This window comes from Thamnophis elegans, chromosome 15, assembly GCF_009769535.1.
Source record: "Thamnophis elegans isolate rThaEle1 chromosome 15, rThaEle1.pri, whole genome shotgun sequence".
Lineage (NCBI taxonomy): Eukaryota > Metazoa > Chordata > Lepidosauria > Squamata > Colubridae > Thamnophis > Thamnophis elegans.
In genome coordinates, this window is record NC_045555.1 from 38,045,686 (window position 1) to 38,067,044 (window position 21,359).

General features: G+C 42.8%; 1 protein-coding gene across 1 annotated transcript in view; it reads right to left on the bottom strand.

The window, feature by feature from the left end:
* The window catches only part of MICU1 (mitochondrial calcium uptake 1), a 199,730-nt gene that overhangs the window by 157,665 nt on the left and 20,706 nt on the right, over positions 1-21,359 (bottom strand). The window contains exon 2 of the mRNA XM_032232122.1: positions 11,188-11,349. Coding sequence (XP_032088013.1) covers positions 11,188-11,348 — 161 coding nt within the window. The 5' untranslated portion in view covers position 11,349. The remainder of the gene's footprint in view (positions 1-11,187; positions 11,350-21,359) is intronic.

The following is a 21,359-nucleotide window of genomic DNA, read 5'->3' on the forward strand; positions in this document are numbered from 1 at the left end:
AATAATTTAAACGACATTGGTGAAAGACAACCGTAGCTCTCAGAAATCCACCAGGGGTGGGTTTCAACCGGTTCGCGGCGGTCCCTGCGAACCGGTTGGTCGGCAAATCCGGAAGTAAGTAACTTCTGGGAACGGTGAAGGGCGCGCCTGCCCGCCCGCAGTCCTTACCTGGTTTTGACGAGTTGTCCGCTTCCACGCATGCGCAGGACGCATACAGCGCCTGCGCGATCCTCCAGGAGCAGCTGGAGCGTCGCGCAGACGCTAGTACGCATGCGTGCACTGCACGCGTGCACGAGGATGCCGCCGGCCCCGTTCCAACCGAACTGGTTGGAACGGGGCGAGAAACCCATCCCTGAAATCCACTATGCATTTTTGGGGGGATACTGACACAAAAACGGATGGAAAAAATGATCCAGTAACATGTAAAAGGCAAAAGAGCAGTGAAATAGTTCAAGAGGAAAAATTAGAAGCAAATAAAGTCCAGATTCATGGAAAAGTAGTTCCACTGGTTGACTAAAAGCCCTCGGTCGTAATTTGGCACACAGAGCCTTTTGCAAATGTAATGTCATTATCACTAAGGTGTGGCAGGATTCCCTGAATTACTCTGTATACACAATTAACCTCTTGCGACCATACATATGCCGTAGAACAATTCTATTAACTGTGGGAAGGAAGACACAAGTGATGGAAGTGATTATGGATTTGTTGAGCCCATTCCTGGGTTTGATGCCTTTTTATAGTTCTGCTGACATCATGAAGAAAGTTAGAACTTGATGAGACACACGGATACAACCAGTGGTTGCCTAGAAGCAGCATATGTTAAAAGTATCGTATTTCCCCGAAAATAAGGGTCTTATTTTCTTTTGACCCCCCCCCCAAATAAGCACTATTTTGGGGGAGGTCTTATTATTTTGAGGTGCAGGAGGCAGTGAGCGTGGTTACCTCATGGCTGCTGCCGTGTTGCAATATTTTCAGGGAGGGCTTATTTTTGGGAGAGGGCTTATTTAGCGCATGCGCTCAAAAGCCTGAATGGGTTTATTATCCAGGGAGGTCTTATTTTCAGGGAAACAGGTTACTTACATAACAGAAGGCAGTAAAAGCAGAAAAAGAATGCATTCACTGGTTTCTAGCAAGCCCTATGCTGATGTGACAGGTAACAAAGCTAAGAGGAATGTCAGCCATCTGCAAAATACTTGGGAACTGGGTGCGGCAATATCAATTTTCAGCTCCAAGTCTGCTGATAAGCCTTGAGGTTTATTAAAATCAATGCAATTCAATGGAATCCACCTGTCCATGTATATTTATCGCGCTATGTTTAATCAAACAATCAGATCCTTTCAGCCACTCTGTTGCCATCCTTCCTTGACAACTAACAGCATATATAGTTTAGCTGAGGTAATATTTTCCACAGGAGAATCCAAGGAACAAATGCTAGTCGATTCATAATGAAACATATGTGTTAATTTAGGACACGGAACATATTTCTTTGATTAAAAGGATAATGAACTGTAACCTTCCTGGGGCTGAAATGAAGAGTAGCAAGGGCACAGGTTGAGAAACAGAAACCAGAAGAGAGATCTAATACTTTTTTGTACGTGAATTTCAAGGTTAATTTCAGACAGATTTTGTTCAGCACTTCTGCTGTTCCCTAGAAACAGTTATAATTAGGCTTATTAGCCAAATCCTGATTAGACTGTAATGAAAGAACTCTACTTCAGAAGCTTTGACTCGAGTCATCCACCAGAGGGTGCTCAAGCTGCTGTAGAAACAGCAATTTCCCCTGGATTAAAAGTGACAGTAAGGTAATTGAAATAAAATTTGTACTAATGCACACACGTGCACATTTTCAGCTTGGAATAATTTGCAGTGGTTTTTCCGCTGCAGGTATAGTAACCAGTATGGGTATAATTACCACACCTGAAAGCATACCTCGTTCTAACAATACAACTATTATGTTGAAACATGTAGCCGAGTTGCAAGTCACTAAAACGTGCACACACATAAGCCTGTACAGCCATAGTCCGTAATTTCTTCCCATCATAGCAATACCTATGATTCTGATGTTGTGCCACTCACTGTGATTAGTTTTAATTTCTGATGATAGTGTATTGATTTTCAGTTACCCAACAGGCATAGAAATGATGTCAGGCAAAAGTGATATCTATATATCTATATCTCTATCATCTATCTATCTATCTATCTATCTATCTATCTATCTATCTATCTATCTATCTATCTATCTATCTATCTATATATATATATATATATATATCATATATATATATATATGTTTTTTTTATTTGTGCTGATAAATAAATAAAGGGAGACTAGTATAGATCTATTTCAAGCTATTTAGCTCTCATCAGCTATCCATACCCTTACTGGGATTCGAACCTGTGCTGTATTGCATCTTAGGCAAACATCTTAGCCATTAAGCCACAGGTCTCCTCCTTATCAGCTGAAGCCAGGGACGAAGGTATATATTTAGAGTCACAACCCCTGGTAAGCCCCAATTATGGGAGGAAGCTAACTGCTTCCATCATCTGTCAATCGGCTCGTCACGAGCCGATTGACAGATGATGGAAGCAGTTAGCTTCCTCCCATAATTGGGGCTTACCAGGGGTTGTGACTATCTATCTATCTATCTATCTATCTATCTATCTATCTATCTATCTATCTATCTATCTATCTATCTATCTATCTATAAGCCAAATACAACTCACTCATCATGAAATCTCCAGAAGCGTAAAGCCTACAAACTCGAAATTTGGCACGTATGTTCCTCTTGGCTTCTAAGTGCTCAGTAAGAAAGGATTTTTCGAAATGATCATCAGATCATTAGCATTTCCAATATAGTATTTAACACAATCTCTAATGCTAAGGAGTTCTACTCCCCCTCCCCACCTGAAAAGAACTCTGTTCCAACTACCAGTTGCCTCACATTCCATTGCCTCAGTTCAAACTGGCAGACATTCCACTCCTTCACTCAGGAGTGGTCTGGGGCTCCTTAACAGTACTAAACGTCGGTACCTCACCAAAATGTCTATGCCTTCCACCTATAGAACTGCTTCTGGACTCAAGGAGGCAGGAGAGATATTTCCTTATGTGTTTCAATCAGTGACCGCCATTGAGTCAACAGTTTGAACCGGAGTGAACCGGATTTCTCCTGCATTGCCTGATCACACAATTTCATTGTAAAGCACGGTATCCACCTAGTTTTACATATTTACTTCAAAGCTCACTGACACCTTTTCTGCAGGAAACAACCTAATGTGGCATCAGGAAAAACAGCTTTTTCCTCTAATGAATATCCTGCTTCTCTTTATTTATCATCTCCATCACCATCAACCGCAACTGTCTATCAGTTCAACCCTAGTTAAACCCAAAAACATCTGAGCAAAATCCCAGGATGCTAACATGTTTAATCTAATACAAGCTAGACTTTTTTGAAAGAAAAGAGGATGGAAGATGTAAAAAGTGCAAAAAAAAGAGGGAAAAATAGAAAGGAGAAAAAGAATATCATAAAGAGAAGAAAAGTATAAAGTAACTTTATCAGTGCAAGTACAAATTAAGTTATTCTTCACTTCCTCTAAGGCAAACATTTATCTCTTCATCTAGTACCCCATCTTTTATCTATAAACAAATCTATAAAGTATTGTATTTTTAGTCCTGGCGTTAGCAGAAAGCCCATAAAGGGTTGCTAGAAGTAACAATATGTTTGTTTTCCCTTGGATTAAATAAACCAATTTTATATTCCTTCCTTTCGCTTCTAACAATCTTAATCTTTAGCTCATATTCAAATACTGCTATAGCGTTTGATTCCTATTCATTTCTTCTTTCCCCCATTGCACAGAGTTCTTCAAGATTTTAACAAGCCTCTTTTGTAAATCCAGTAAGGAGGAAAAAAAAATATCCAGGTCACTCTCTTGATTTGTCATCCGTATTTTCCTTTAAAATTTTTAAAACCTGAGCCAGCTGCTTTTGAAGATCAAGAGAAACATCTTTTTCTAAGTCATTCTCTTGGCCTGTCAGCTCTAAATCCACTTTCAATGCCATTTTTATCCCCAGACCCTTTTAAACAGTGCCTTCTAGATGTTTTGTAGAACACCCCAGAATTCCCAGCCCACAGTGGGCATGCTGAATGAGCTTTCTGATGGGTTGAAACCAGGGGTGGGTTTCAACCGGTTCGCGGAGGTCCCTGCGAACCGGTTGGTCGGCGAACCCGGAAGTAAGTAACTTCCGGGAACGGCGAAGGGCACACCCGCCTGCCCGCGCTCCTTACCCGGTTTTGACAAGTTCTGCGCTTCCACGCATGCGCAGGACGCATACAGCGCCTGCACGATCCTCCAGGAGCAGCTGGAGCATCACACAGATGCTAGTACGCATGCGTGCGCCGCGCGCGTGCACGAGTACGCCGCCGGCCCTGTTCCAACCGAACCGGTTGGAACGGGGCGAGAAACCCACCCCTGGTTGAAACAGACCTCTGGAATTTGCCTCATTAAGAGATAAATGACAATGGATGAGCATTCTCCAATGTGCTGCCTTATAGATGCGTTGGACCTTAGCTCCAATAATCCATTCCAGCATTAAAGGCTCCTATATGTACCAAATAACAAAAATACATGCATGTAGTCCTCCACTTATAACCATTCGTTTAGTGCAGTGTTTCTCAACCTTAGCAATTTAAAGATGTCTGGACTTCAAGTCCCAGAATTCCCCAGCCAGCATTCACTGGCTGGGGAATTCTGGGAGTTGAAGTCCAGACATCTTCAAGTTGCCAAGGTTGAGAAACACTGATTTAGTGACTGTTAAAAGTTACAATGGTACTAAAAAAAGTGACTTACAAATGGTCCTTGCACTTACAACTGATGCAACATCCCAATGGTCATCTGATCGCAATTTGGATGATTGACAACTGCCATGTATTTACAATAGTTGAACTGTCTCAGAGTCATGTGAATGACATTTATGATTTTCCCAGTTAGCTTCCATCAAGCAAAGTTAAGAAGCCGGATTTGCTTAATGACCGTATGCTTCACTTAAGAACTGCAATGCTCTGCTTAACAATTGTGGCCAAAAAAAAAGTTGTAAAATTGGGTAGGGCTCACTTGTTTAACATCAGAAAATCTGGTCTCAGTTGTGGACACAAGTTGAGGGTTACTTCTGTTTGAACAAATTTAAACACAGTTAAACATGTTTGATGAGTTACTTAAAAGTTTTAAACATGAGAATATCAGCAGCAGCAGCAAATTCACACCAATCTAGGATTCCATTCTACCAATTGTCAAACGGATGCCCTGTCCATGAAAATCCCATAAATAGCCCATGATTTATGGCTGAGAATACTGTAGGATCCAAGCCAATTGTGGTATTCAACAAATGTGGTTAAGAAAATTATGGCTAGTTTAGTATGGTCTGCTAAGGATATTTAGCTGTAAATGTAAGGATTGGTTGAAAGCTGTTTTTCCCCCCCCAACTGTCGTAACTTCAGATAGTTGCTAAACAGGGCAGTTGGTAAGCAAGGACCATCTGTATGTCATACTCTCTTAAATTTCACATAATTCAATTTCACTGTTTTAGTATTAAGCAACCAACAGAAGGGAAAATCTCTTCACTTTCTAAGGGATATACTTGTCCACAAAAATGCCATTTTCAGTATGTAAAATAAATATATTTGTCCTGCAAAGGTTGTTACATAAGACGTATAACAACAGGCAAGAAGAATGTTAGTTTGCCAAGCAATACAGAGGGTAACCTAGAAAAGCAAAAATTAATGTTTGTATATCATGTTAGACCAGGACTCTTGATTTCATAAATCACCATAAAGGTAAATTTTCCTCTTGGACATATGTGCCCAACTCTAAGGGGCCAGTGCTCATCTTAGTCTCAAAATCGCAGAGCCAGCACTGACATCGCACGGAACGCTGTTACCTTCCCACCAAAGATGGTCCCTAGTTTTCTACTTGCATTTTCACATGCTTTTGAACTGCTAGGTTGGCAGAAGCTGGGACAAGTAACTGGAGCTCACTCCGTTACGTGGCACTAGGGATTTGAACCACCAAAGTGCCGACCTTTCTGATCGACAAGCTCAGCGTCTTAGCCACTGAGCCACCCCATGCCATAAACCACCATAAGAACAACCAATTAATTTTTCACTGCATAAACAACCCAGTCCTGCATTATGCCTGGATTTAGAAGGACGGCTTCACATTGATGTATGAGATCTGACGTGTTTACAAATACTTAATCCCTTAATCCAGTGTTCGAACCTAATGCAGAATTATCCTCCACAGGTAATTTCCCTACTGAAAAAAGGAGAAATAAGCAGCTTGTTCATTCGTTTTGTGGATTTCCAGCTTAACATGAAAGCCAGGCATCATATTACAGTTACCTCAAAAGAACCAGGCCAGACAACTCAGGGAGCATAACTTGGACATTGCTTGAGAAAAACAGCTAAACAATTAAAAGTGCTGCAGCTTTGATGATTCTTTTTTCTTTCCTACGTTCCTGCTCAGTAATAGAAGGGATGGAAATGGACTGGTGAATAAAATCTGGACTCTAGAGACAAAGATAAATGCACTGTGCAAATAAAAAAGATGGATACAAGGCTGATCTCTTAATCCTCCGAACGTGTTGATGGGCTCCAACTCACATTTGCGAGCATTTGCTCTCTGCTGAAATTGTTATTGTTCCCATCTCCATCTCCCATTATTGAGATAATAGCAGCCTTGGATTTCTTGCGTTCTCATAAAAATAAATTACTTCTGCTGCCCTTTTTGAATGTCCAAGGACGCCCTTGTGAGGTTCCCCTCTCGGAAGAGGCGTTCTCCGTTAATAAAAGACAATTCGTAGTTCCGCCAGTATGAATTAGACATCTTATTCCTAAATTGGCTAAACGCGGAGATATCATCGACATCTTCCTGACAAGGTAATTGTGAAAAATGGTCTTCTTGCCCACCGGAGAAACATTCGAAATAGGTGCAGAAATTCTGCCCTAGGTGACTTTTCATACCACCTTTCCATGGTTCCACCACAAAATCGCGGAGGACAAAATCGCGCTCGACGAACGCGCGCATTTGACGTCATCACAGTGCGACGAAAACATCGCGCTGTGATCGAAAAATGTAAAAATAAAGCGAAAACCTTACCCTAACCCCCCCAAACCTAACCCTAAACCTAACCCTAAACCTAACCCTTAACCTAACCCTAAATCTAACCCTAAACCTAACCCTTAACCTAACGCTAAACCTAACGCTAACCCTTAACCTAACGCTAAACGTAACCCTAACGCTCTAAACCTAACCCTAACCCTTAACCTAACCCTAACCCTAACCCTAAACCTAACCCTTACCTTTATGTGAATGGGCTTGCTTTAATTTTATTTTTATTTCAATTTTTAATTTTTTTCGTCGCGCTGTGATGACGTCAAATGCGCGCTTTCGTCGAGCGCGCTTTTGTGGACCGCGGTTTTGACGGGTCACGAAAAAAAAACCAGGCTCAACAGCCCAACCAGAAGTTTGGGAATAACTTTTTTAATAATCCTCAAAATTTTTCATTCTTCTAGGAGGAGGGGGGGATGGCTTCCCACACCATTTAAAGGCCCATAGCATAATTCACAAATACTCTGAATTGTGGTAACATGCCGGTAGCTCACCAATCCCATTCATCTCAGCACATAAACAAAGGATTGATCAAGGTTTACTATCAGGGTGCTTCTCATTGAATTCCTCATTAAGAGAAACAGCTCCAGAAATAGTCTACACAAGGTTCGACTGGAAACCACACACTCCTTATTAGTGTCACATATCAGAGTCTCAGTGTGATGCAAGGGAAACTTCAAAGAAGAAAAATCCATTATCTTCCTGCCCCCACATAATTGTAGCTCTGCAGCACAGCAAGCATTCATATACCCATGAAAGTGAATCTGCCTAATTAATTGGAGGGGGGGGGGGAAATCCCAGCACCACACATTGTGTTATATCATTGTTTGTAGTGGTTCAATTTCTCTGTTAGATTATTCATACAAAATTTCACTTTAAATTAGTTGGTGTTTCTCATTAAAAGGCTGCTCCATGAAAGTTTACCTAACCTGAAGATACCTCTTGATTCCAACTTCAGGTATGTAAATAAATACCATATTTTTCAGATATAACACACCCTTTCCTCCCCCCCCCCAAAAAAAAGATTGTGAAAATTTAGGTGTATTTTATACACCGAATGTAGCCCCATCCAGCTGCCAGCCCCCCCACCCCTTTGGCCTCTGTCTCCCAACTATTTGCCTCCTTGAAGCAAACAGCCTGTTTCAGTTTCAGCTTCAGCACAGCCTAATTAAGCAAAGCAGCTGATTGTAGGTTGGATCGGCCTCCCAACCATCAGCTGTTCCAGGCTGCAGGGATTACCATTGCTTATTGCCGCCTCCACACGCCCCATTTTCAGCCTCCACATCCCATTTTTGGCCACTGCCGCCCAGTTTTCAGCCTCTGCACGGCCCAATTTCACCCATTCTGATTCCCGCTGCCTGGAACAAGCGGAAAATGGGGTGCCCCGGAGGTTATGGCAATCCCTGCAGCCTGAAACAGCTGATCATCGGGAGGCCGATCCAACTGACAATCAGCTGCATGTGCTAATTAGGCTGTGCTGAAACTGAATCGGGCTGTTTGCTGCAAGGAGGCAAATTTCTGGGAGGCAGAGGCAGATTTTTTTTTGAGGTGCTAATCAGGATGTGCTGAAACTGAAACAAATTGTTTGTTGCAAGGAGGCAAATTGCTGGGAGACAGATTTTTTTTTTCTTGTTTTCCTCCCCAAAAGCTAGGTGTGTCTTATACTTCAGAGCATCTTATATTCTGAAAAATACAGTATTTGTGAATTCAGGTTTTCTAAACATTCCAGTACTTTTGAGATGAATTCAGGATTAAATCACACTGAATTCAAGAAAGTGTATTTTTCAGTAGACACGTTGAAAAGTAGCAACCACAGTATGTTCTTGTCCAGCCACATTATGCAGAGATTCCGTTACAAATAGACTAAAACAATATATTGGTTAGGTTGGCTAAGTTATCTTAAACTTTCATTTAACTACGTCATATAAAGACATAGCAAATGTGGACCGCGTCTTTATTGCGGTTTCATTTTAAGTTATGAATTTATGTGTTATGAATTCCTAGTCCACAATATTTATTAGTTATTTAGTTAGTTATTTAGTTAGTTATTTAGTTAGTTAGTTATTTAGTTATTTAGTTAGTTATTTAGTTATTTAGTTATTTAGTTATTTAGTTATTTAGTTAGTTAGTTAGTTAGTTATTTAGTTGTTATCTAGTTATTTAGTTAGTTATTATTTAGTTATTTAGTTATTTAGTTATTTAGTTATTTAGTTATTTAGTTGTTATCTAGTTATTTAGTTAGTTATTAGTTAGTTAGTTAGTTAGTTAGTTAGTTAGTTAGTTATTTGCAGAACTTGTACTCATGTTCTCCTGCTTTCTAACCTGTTGCCTTAACCACTAAACCAAACTGCCATTATGATTCAATAATAGCATACAAGTCCCAAACAATACTTTTTTCAGGACCCAAGTTAACTATGTTATGCGGTTCCAGCATATAAATCATTTGTCCACACAACGAATAGGAACTTTAAAACCCCAGGCTGGTCCCCGTGCTGTTACCAAGTGATTCTAAAATGCTATATGACAATATAGATGCTATTTATTTGTATATTCACTGCATTTTTGTTCCCCGGAGATTTGCCAACTTATTTAAAAAGAAACAAGATGCAAGAAAAGCAATATTAAGCTAGCACTGTGGACTAATTTGTCACCCCGACTATCTATAACCCACTATATATCCATGATGGCCAACCTACGGCATGTGGGCACATGAGCAGTTCCCCAGCTCAGCTCCACCGGCATGCGCGCACGTCTCCTGCCACTAGCTGATTTTCGGATCTCTGCTGCAGATGAGTGAGGGCTGGAGCGCATGCAGATGTGGTGTGCACATACATGGGGGCAGTGTCACACACGTGCATGCGTGGGGGGCAGGGGGAAGCCTGAGGGGGCGCTCCCCTGCACCCTGTTTTTGGTCCCAGGAGGCTTCAGGGAAGCCTGCTAGGCCCAAAATGGGCCATTGGAGGGGAGATGTGGCGCACCACACTGTGCCCCATTTTTGGAGCCAGGAGGCCTCCCTGAGGCCTGCTAGGCAAAAAATGCGGTGTGGGTGTGTGTGCAGAGTTGTGCGCACATGTGCGAGGGGAGGGGGAAGCGTGAGGGGTATTGCACACGCATTACATTATGAGTGTAGGCACACGTGCATGTGCTGTGTGTTTTCAGCACACAACGACAAGAAGGTTAGCCATCACTGCTATATATCCTATGGCCCCAGAGGTGGGTTCCTACCAGTTCGCACCTATTCGGTAGAACTGGTTCGTCAAATCTACCGAACCGGTTAGAAGAGGTTCCACCAGTGGACCCGGAAAGCAGGCCACACCTACAGAAGAGGTTCCAAACTTTTTTGAAACCCACCACTGGTCCTTGGATCTGATTATTCTACACTATCATGCTCATATTTATAAAACTCAGTGCCTCTGTGAAAGGTAAGGATGACTACTGCGTTTGTGGTGCAATCAGAACATTGCGTGTGTTGAAGTTGTTTTAACGCAAACCAAAGATGCCTTTTAAAAAACAAGTTGACATCATATTCTTATGCATGCCAGTGCTGTGTGTGAGGTAATTTAAGGTGGTTCTGACAAGTGTCGTCGGCATCTTCATATCCGATCACATGGGCGGCAAGCCACTCCCATCCGGTCACATGGACGGCAAGCCACTCCCACAAAGGAAGCCACACCCACAGAGTAGGTTCGAACAATTTTTGAAACCCACCACAGTACGGCCCAGACTCTTGGGTTGCCCTTCATAAAACAGCTGTAATGCTGAAAAATGTTTTACCTCTCGACAGCAAACAGTAGCAAATCTAGGTTAGGGGAATGAAACGGTAGGGGTGTAGAACATAGCCCAGATTCAATCAGCTAGCTCTTTAATCTGCAACAGGGTTATATAAATGCAAACTGCATGACGTGGTTGCATTTCGTTTTTCCTCACAATTGTATCTACAACATTTATTTCTTTTTTTTGAACCTGCCTGTCATTTTGCTTTAGCAACCCAAAGCAAAACAAGGAATGGTAGTTTCAAAGCACTCACCTTCTCCAAAGAAGCCCGGTGCTTGTGGTTAGAGCTGCTGTCCCTGCAAAGGCTACCATCATAAGCCTGCGTCGGCTTTGGGCATAACGAGAAGTACCAAAATGGCGCCTGGAAGTGACAGCCAAGGCCGCCATAGCAGGAAGGAGACGAAATCGCAACATTCTGGGAAAGGAAATAAAGAAAAGCTTCAGAATGAAAGCATCAGAACAGCTTAGGTTTTGAGATCACTTCTGGATTGTTTGGAACGAGACAGAGAAAAAGGAAGTTTTGGTTTTAGGCTTTGCTGATAAGATTTGTTATGACTATAGGTTGCCCTCAACTTAGCTGAGCCCAAAGTTTCTGTTGCTAAGCAAGGTGTCAGGGTTCCAAGTAACATATCTACAGCAAACAAAACTCTGAGACAGGTAGATTCCTCAAAGAATATTGGATATTTTATATTGGCACAGGCTAGTGAAAACTGACTCTAAATGTTCCCGCAGTTTTCACCTAATTAAAAGTAGACGTTTTTCACTTTCTCAAAACTATCAGCCACACGGTCCAATCAGGATGCAGCCCAGTTGCTAGGTGACTTCAATCCCTACCTTCCAAGAACCTGCTCAAATGTCCTTGGTTCCCAAGAGAAAGTATTTTGTTTTGGCTACAAACCCCAGCTATCTCTATTCCCCTCCTTCCTATCCCTTAGCTTCAGCTGTGGCAGCACTGAAGCCTCAAAATGGCCTCAGTCAGATCATCTTCATGGTTGACACAAGGCAGTTGAGCTTTGCTCCAATTTATGACCTTCTCTGCCACAGTTGCTAAGCGAACCACTGCAGTTGTTAAGTGAAACGTGCGGTCGTTAAGAAAATCTGGCTTCCCTCACTGACTTTATAGAAGTTAGCCATAGCAGTTAGACTTATATACCGCTTCATAGGGCTTTCAGCCCTCTCTAAGCAGTTTACAGAGTCAGCATATCGCCCCCACAATCTGGGTCCTCATTTTACCCACCTCGGAAGGATGGAAGGCTGAGTCAACCCTGAGCCGGTGAGATCTGAACTGCTGAACTGCTGAACTAGCAGTCAGCTGAAGTGGCCTGCAGTACTGCACTCTACCCACTGCGCCACCTCGGCTTGTCAAAAGCCAGCTGGGAAAGTTACAAATAATGATTACCTAATCCCAGGACAGTGCAAGTGTCATAAATACATGCCAGTTTTCAAGCGTCCAAATTTTGACCACATGACCAATGGGAAAGCTGCAAAGGTCATAAGTGAGAAAAAGTGGTCATAAATCACTTTTTTCAGTGCTGCTGTAACTTTGCACCGTCACTAAACAAATGATTGTAAATCAAGGACTACCTATGTAGACACATTGTTTTTACTGTTATTATTAGATACGCATATTTTATATTTTCAAAGGTTTATATTTAAACTTAGAGTAAGTGGTTATTTTTTATATGATTTTAGTGGGCTTTTTTATTGTGTAGCTTGTATACTGTGTATATGACGCTTTTGTTTTAATTTAAAGTAATGGGTTATTTTATTATATATTTGTATGATAAAATTGTATAATTACAAGAAAGTGGGAAGTCACTGTCACTGTTTTTGTATCCCTTTCCCCTTTCTTTCCCTTGTCTCTTTTCAACTTTCCCTTCCTTTTTAATCTTGGTTGTTGCTGTTGTTGTTTTGTACTTTATTTTTCCTCTGAAACTTCATAAAGTTGGTTAAAAAGACAGAGCAGCTTAAGTAAGTCTTGAACTGGGCAGATCCGGGGGCCTTTGAAGAAACTAAAAAGCTGCAGTGTTCACCTCCTTTTCAATCTTCGAGCTAGCAAAAATGAAACAAAACAAAAAACCAACAACAACACCCGCTAGCTTGTTAAGCTTCACAATTTACCACTGGACTTCCTAAACCCTGGCAGAATTTCTACTCTAATTCAGCGATAATCATCTTGTAGGCAGCCACGCAAGTTGAATTCCCTGTCATAGAAGTTATCGTCAAACTGAGATGTCAAGTCATAATCAGTCTGAAGCAGTGGTGGGATACAACCAGTATGCCCCGGTACAGGTGTACCGGTGCCTGCTGGGAGCACCAGGCATCATTCCGGTACGGTGTTCCAGAGGGCCCACCAGCCCACCTGCCCTCCTTACCTGTATTTGAGTCAATTGGGGTTTACACGCACACGCATGGAGCCTACGGCGCCTGCGGGACCTCCGCCGAGCAGCTGGAGCGTTGCGGAGTGTCCCGGGCGGTAACTACGCATGTGCGCACTGCGTGCATGCTGCATGCGTGCATGTGGATGCCCAGCCCCTTTGCACCGTACCAGTTGCAACGGGATCCCAAAGCCACCACTGGTCTGGTGTCTTGGATAAAAATGATTGAAATGTGGACAAAGGCAGCACCTGTTTGGAGACCAGTCCAAAAGGTGACAAGCCAAGAAGAAGGAATTGGAATTGGAATTTTATTATTTGTATGCCGCCCTTCTCCGGGAGGACTCAGGGTGGCGAACAACTCAAGGGGGAAAAAGGGGAACATAAAAGGGGAACTCATCACCCCCAGGCCTGCCGGCAAAGCCAGGTTTTGACGGCTTTTCGGAAGGCCTGGAGAGAGGTGAGGGTCCAAATCCCTGCGGGGAGTTCATTCCAGAGGGCCGGAGCTGCCACAGAGAAGGCCCTCCCCCGGGTAATAGCCAGATGGCATTGGCTGGTAGATGGCACCCAGAGGAGGCCAACCCTGTGAGATCTAATGGGTCTGTGGGAGGTAATTGGCAGCAGGCGGTCTCTCAAGGAGCCAGGAGACACTCCAAACAGGCTCTTTCCAGCTGGGAGACAGCTGGAAAGTCAGATTCCTAGGGTTCGTTGCACAAAATTCCATTTTGGGCCTAGCGCAGATGAAGCTTAAAAGGGAAGACTAGGCATTACCCCAGTCTGCTGACTAGAATGCTTTGGTTTGCTTCCTAGCAACCCAAAACATAGCCTGATACTTTCTAGATGTCCTAGATTACATACAGTATCTCGTCCGTCCCAGTCAGAATATCCAGAGAAGCTCTCATTATTTGGTCACCACATTATAAAAAAAAAAGATGCTGAGACTTTGGAAAAAGTGCAAATAAGAACAATTAAGATGATTAAAGGCCTGGAGACAAAAAAAACCCCAACCCTTATGAAGAACGGTAGCAGGATTTGGTTTGGCTAGAGAAAAGAAGGACATGGTTTTAATTGGACAAAAGAAGGTCCAATAATATTAAAATCCATATTGGTTTTGAAGTCAACCCTGACGGACTATGTGAATGCGAGCTCAAACAAAAAACAGAGCATCAGCCGTTCAGAGTGTCACGGTTTCCATTGGACGGTTACAGTCAGTTTTGTGGCATTACCGAAAATGTTTTGTTTTGTGTAACAGTTGTCATCACTCATTAAGAAAGCCCTGGATATGAAAGATTGCAATTAATCTTCCTCTGATGTCGATTCCTGATTTCTCAATTATGTCTAATTCACTTGCAAGCGTTACATCAGAGGTGGTATTCAGCCGGTTTGGACCAGTTCAGGTGAACTTGAGAGACCGCCTGCTGCCAATTACCTCCCAAAGACCCATTAGATCACACAGGATTGGCCTCCTCCAGGTTCCGTCTACTAGCCAATGCCACCTGGCTACTACCCGGGGGAGGGCCTTCTCTGTGGCAGCTCCGGCCCTCTGGAACGAACTCCCCGCAGGGATTCGGACCCTCACCTCTCTCCAGGCCTTCCGAAAAGCCGTCAAAACCTGGCTTTGCCGGCAGGCCTGGGGTTGATGAGTTCCCCTCCCCTCTCGACTTGTGTGGCTGTGTGATTCTTGCTTATTTTAATTATTTGTATTCTGTTCTATGTTCCCCTTTTCCCCTTTTGAGTTGTTCGCCGCCCTGAGTCCCTCCCGGAGAAGGGCGGCATACAAATAATAAAATTCAATTCAATTCAACCGGAAGCAGAAATTTTGAGTAGTTCAGAGAACTGGTAAATACCACTTCAGGTTGGCCGCGCCCTCCTGCCCTGTCATTCCCTGTCCTATATCCCCTTGTTTTTTAGCTCAGCTGATTCGCGCAGCAGATTGCCACGCCTCAGCTGAGCTAAAAAAAAATAGCTCAGCTCACCAGTGCTGACACCAAGGGCAGTCTTTGAGAGCTGTGTGTGCGCAAAGCACGGGCACATACAACTGTTAGGAAAAGATTTGGAATCCCACTACTAAGAAGGACTTCATGATAGCAGTATTCCAGTATTTGAGTGGTTGCTACAAAGAGGAGGGGGTCAATTTATTTCCCAAAGCACCAGAGGGAGGACAAGAAACAATGGATGGAAACTAATCAGGGCGAGAGACAAACTGGAATTGAGGAGAAACTTCCTAACAGTCAAAACAATTAACCAGTGGAACAGCTTGTGGTCAAAACTTGTGGGTGCTTCATCACTGGAGGTTTTTAAGAAGAGACTGGACAGTCACTTGTCTGAAATGGTATAGGCCTATATAAGGTCTCCTGCTAGAACAGGGGGCTGGACTAGAAGACCTCAAGATCCTTTCCAGCTCTATTTTGATTGAGTGAGTGTTAAGGAGATCCTGTTTCAAGTCTACAGTACTTTCAGTCATGGAAATTTGTTAGGTGATTCTGAGTCACACACATTTCTTTAAAAATCTCATAGGGCTGTTGGTATGACTAATAAAATGAAGGGAGATCCCCAGATAATCTAAAAATAGAACTAATCCAATCAACAAAATTTCCAGTCCAAAATAACTGGAGGGCACCAATTTACATTGTGAAAGTACTCACCGACGTATCTGTTGTGAAATCAAACCCAACCTAGTCTTTGCATCATAACTCAACTACTGCAGTCATGTAAAGTCAGCTAGTCTCTTCTCCAAACTACAAATCAGGGGTGGGTTTCTCGCCCTGTTCCAACCGGTTCGGTTGGAACGGGGCCAACGGCGTCCTTGTGCACGTGCGCGACACGTGTGTGCACGTGCACGGTGCACGCATGCGTACTAGCGTCTGTGCGATGCTCCAGCTGCTCCTGGAGGATCGCACAGGCGCTGTATGCATCCTGCGCATGCGTGGAAGCGCAGAACTCGTCAAAACCGGGTAAGGAGTGCGGGCGGGCGGGTGCGCCCTTCGCCGTTCCCGGAAGTTACTTACTTCCGAGTTCGCCGACCAACCGGTTCGCAGGGACCGCCGCGAACCGGTTGAAACCCACCCCTGCTACAAATGTATTTGTTTACGACTACAAAAATATAACAAAAATAGGCAGTGACCAGTAATTATGGAAATAACCCGGATAATATACCCTGGTTTTTTTTTTATTTGAAGACTAGCCGATAACCCAGCGTTGCCAGGGTATTTATTTATAGAGGGAAAATGTCCAGACCAAACACAATTTCTAATGTTGGATTTTCCCCCTTACCAGAGAGAGCCCCCTTGTGGAGTACTGTGAAGCTGTTACCATGACAACTCCACTGCGCTGCACAGTAGAAGCCATTTTATGGCAGTACAGTAGAAGCCATTTTAAGGCACGACAGGCTGTATCTTAACAGAACACACACCCCAAGGGGCTTTAAGGGTGTCTTACTCCCACAGTGTTTTTGTGTACCAAGTTTGATTGAAATTGCTCAAGGTCTTCCAGAGTTATGCTGGAACATACGCACACATAGCCGTTTTTAGGGAAAGGGCAATTTGGCATGGTTGCCCTCTCTAGAGAGTGCAAAAACGTTGCCTAACATTCTGTAGAGTATTCATTAGTAATTAAGATGTTCTTTTAATAAAAGCTTGCATTTCCCAGTCAAAAAAAGCCAGTTTATTGGTTTGATTATTATAGGAAGAAAAGTGGAAAGTTGGCTAATGAACTAAATAGTATTTAAAGATGAACTCTTTAAAATGGAAACATCGTCTCTAAACACAAACAACAATCTATTTCAGAGGTACCCCTGGGAATTGCAAAAATGGAAACAATTCATATAAAGATGACTTCAATTTGCAAGTGGTTTGAGGCTGTTTGTTCTGTCTTGCTTTTAAGGTGCTTGCTCTTCAACAACGCAGCTTCCAAGATAATGTATGCCATTATTTTATAGCGAAACCTACAAAATAATTTTAATGATTTGTGGCAAGAAACGTTTACAGGACCCAAGAGGTTTTGCCATCATTTCCAAAACAAAATAAATCCATCAATCCAACTTCAGCATAAACATAACTATGATTAGATCAGAAAGTAAGGCTGGACTGCATAATACATAATCCCTTTTTCCAATTGCCCCTTTATAATTAATGTAATAGGAACAATTCAGGGACGCGGTGGCTCAGTGGCTAAGGTGCTGAGCACGGCGTAACGGAGTGAGCTGCCTTTACTTGTCCCAGCTTCTGCCAACTTAGCAATTCGAAAGCATGTAGAAATGCAAGTAGAAAAATAGGGATCACTCTGGTGGGAAGGTAACAGCATTCCATGCACCATCGGCGTTTAGTCATGCCAGCCACATGACTACTAAGACGTCTTCGGACAGTGCTGGCTCTTTGGCTTTGAAATGGAGATGAGCATCGCCCCCTAGAATCTGGAACAACTAGCACATATATGTGAGGGAAACCTTTACTTTACCTTTAATAGGAACAACCGGGCTAAGATTATAATTAATGTTAGATTATTATTTAGCTAATGCAAGCTGATTAAAGTAACTGAGACTTTAAAAAATATTCCATCGTTGTCCCAGGTTATTTTTCAACCTAAGCATGTTACAATGGTTAGCTTTGATATAAATTTGCTGTTATACTACGAAGACAAAATAAGAAAAGGAATTAGCCCAAGGGGGATGGAAAGCGAGAATACAAGGCTAAAAGGAATTCTCAAATTGTTATTTAGTGCTGAGTTGAACATAGCATGTCTATTTAAAATATTCATTGAGTTCCTGATAGAAATCTTAAAAAGAAAAGAAAAAAATGCCAGTCTTTATTTCTTCCTTCTTCCAGGATATAAAGCATTTCCACCTAAAAGGCTGAGATAGTTACTGGTTCAAGGAATTTCCATGATTGAGGATGAATATGAATAAGGCTACAGGCCTATGCTTCAAAAATATAGAGGAAGGGTTATGTACTTAAGATGGGAGGCTGTTATCAATTTTTAAAATAAAATGTTTAAGTAAACAACTGTAGATGACAGGAAAGAGACAGAAAACTCTTTTCTGCAGTGATCTAATAGTCTTCCAGATGTTTATATTCCTTTTCTCAACAGTCCCAATAATTTGAGTCTCCCTGGATCTAGTTAATAGATGATTTACTTTCTATAATTAAACAAATCTGTCTGAACTTCTTAATATAAATCAGGCAGTTCAATGATAGCATGCCGTCCCTAGTCAGTCAACAGAAAATCAAAGCAGCAATTAAAAAAAAGACTTATGACCAACTAAAATTGAAATTCATACTAGCTGGATGCACACAACGTGCAAATTCATGCTTTTTTTTAACCATGCGTTACTGAAAATATAAATCACCTGCGATAAACCAAACAAACCATAGTCTGTTGAGGTTTAGCATGTTGCATGACCTACACAGATGGATGAAGTAGTTACAATAGTTAGAATTTTAGTTTAGTTTGGTTTGTTGTCATTGCACCTCATGAACGAAATTACCATATTTTTCAGAGTATAAGACGCACTGGAGTATAAGATGCACCAAGATTTTGAAGAGGCAAATTAAAAAAAAAAGTTTTTGCACTCTGCAGACCTCCCAAAAATGGCCTGTTTTTCGTGAAAACAGGCCCATTTTTTTTCCAAAAAAGGGCATGAATAGCCTTTAGGAGGCTTGTAGAGTGCTCCTGGGGGGTGGCCCCCTAAAAAACAAGCAAAAAAATGAGCAAAAAAACCCAAGCTCATTTCTGCCCTCCTCAACCCCCAGGAGCACTTTGAAAGCCTTCTGAAGGCTATGTATGCACCGCCATTTTGGTGAAGGGGACGGGATTTCAGGAGGCAAAAGATGCTGTATTCAGTGTATAAGATGTACCCAGATTTCAGTCTCTTTTTTGAGAGAAAAAGGTGGATCTTATACTCCAAAAATATGGAAAATGCCATCTTCGGTGGATATTAAATTATAAAAATAAAACATGAACACACATCCTTCACATTGTGTACAATTGAAATTGAAAACCCGATATTGCATGAATATTGCACTATACCGTAGAATTCAATATAGTTACTGCCCTGGGATAGACGCTGTTTTTCAGCCTATTTGTTCTTGTTTTTATTGTCCTGTACCGTATGCCCAATGGTAATAGTTCAAAAAAAGGGTGCCCAGGATGAGATGGATCTTTAGGAATGCTTTAAGGCAGCGGGAGCTATAAAGCTCTTCCAAAGAGGGGAGAGGGCAACCAATGATCCTCTGGGCATTGATGTTAACCCTCTGGAGCGCTGTTCTATCAGCCATGGTGCAATTGGCAAACCATACACAGGTGCAGTAAGTTAAAATACTCTCTGCGGTGCAGCGGTAGAAGGTTGCCACAGTTTTTCATTCAGTTGTTATTTCCTGAGAAGTCTCAGGTAGTATAACCTCTGCTGGGCCCTTTTGACCAGTGCTGCAATGTGAGCAGCCCAGGTCAGGTCCTCTTTTATGATAACACTTAACACCGGCCACATGCTCCACTCAGTCTCCATTGATAAGCAAGGCCTGTCTGTCTGGTCTATTCCTTCTAGGGTACAAGGAGGAGAAAGTATGGAACACAAGTAGTCCTAGACTTACAACATTTCATTTAGTGACAGTTCAAAGTTATAACGGCACAGGAAAAAAATAACCTATGATCGTTTTCCGCACTTACAACCATTGTAGCATCCCTGTCAGCCTCTGTTTTGCTGCTTGCTTTTCGGCTGCCATTGAAACGGGGAGGGGAGGGCATGGTATTTGAGAGAGGGAAATATTCTGTACAGGAGGACTGTTAATTGGGAGTTGTTCTCACCGTTCGTTTGCCCATGTGGAAAGGAGGGGAGTTTCCCGCCAAGGCCAACTGTCCGGCATACCAATCTGATAATGATTTTTGAAGATGTCTCCCACCTGACAGCTGTGGAGATATATGATTGGACTATGGACTGGGGTACCAAGGGGAGGGGAATGAATCATGTATTGATATCTAATGCTTCCGTGCTCTTTTGCTCAGATCCAGCTTTGCTTAGCTTCTAATTACTTTTACCAGGGGGGCATTTGCCCAGGTTCGCCTGGTGCACCAGTTGCATCCCTACCTAAACCGGGAGGCACTCACAACAGTCACTCACGCCCTCGTGACCTCAAGACTGGACTACTGCAATGCGCTCTACATGGGGCAGCCCTTAAAGAGCATTCGGAGACTTCAACTTGTCCAGAACGCAGCCGCGCAAGCGATTGTGGGTGTACCTCGATACATCCACGTTACACCTATCCTCCGCGAGCTGCACTGGCTTCCAATCTGTCTCCGGATACGCTTCAAGGTGCTAGTTATCACTTATAAAGCCCTTCATGGTATTGGACCTGGGTACTTGAGAGACCGCCTGCTGCCAATTACCTCCCAAAGACCCGTTAGATCGCACAGGGTCGGCCTCCTCCGGGTCCCATCTACCAGCCAATGCCATCTGGCTACGACCCGGGGGAGGGCCTTCTCTGTTGCAGCTCCGGCCCTTTGGAACGAACTCCCCGCGGACATTCGGACTCTCACCTCTCTCCCGGCCTTCCGAAAAGCCGTTAAAACCTGGCTGTGTCGGCAGGCCTGGGGTTGATGAGTCCTCTGCCCTCTCGACAGGTATGGTTGTTGGTTATTTTTAAATGCGTGTCTTGTATTGTATGTTCCCTTCCCCGTTTGAGTTGTTCGCCACCCTGAGTCCCTGTAAAGGGAATAGGGCGGCATATAAATAAAACAAAACTTCAAACTTCAAACTTACTTATAATCAGTAAAAGTACTCTTAATTCTGCAAAATGGAGTTGAGTGGTTTCTTTCTTGGTTATTAAGTGAAGGCGCTGTGAGAATCCCCATGGTCACATGATCAAAATTCAGATGCTTGGCGACTGTTCATATTTATGACGGCTGCAATGTCTCGGGATCATGTGATCCCTTTTTGCAACCTTCTGACAAGCAATTCAATGGGGAAGCCAGATTCACCTAACAACTATGTTAATAACTTAACAACTGCAGTCATTCACTTAACAACTGTGGCAAGAAAGGTCGTAAAACGGGGCAAAGC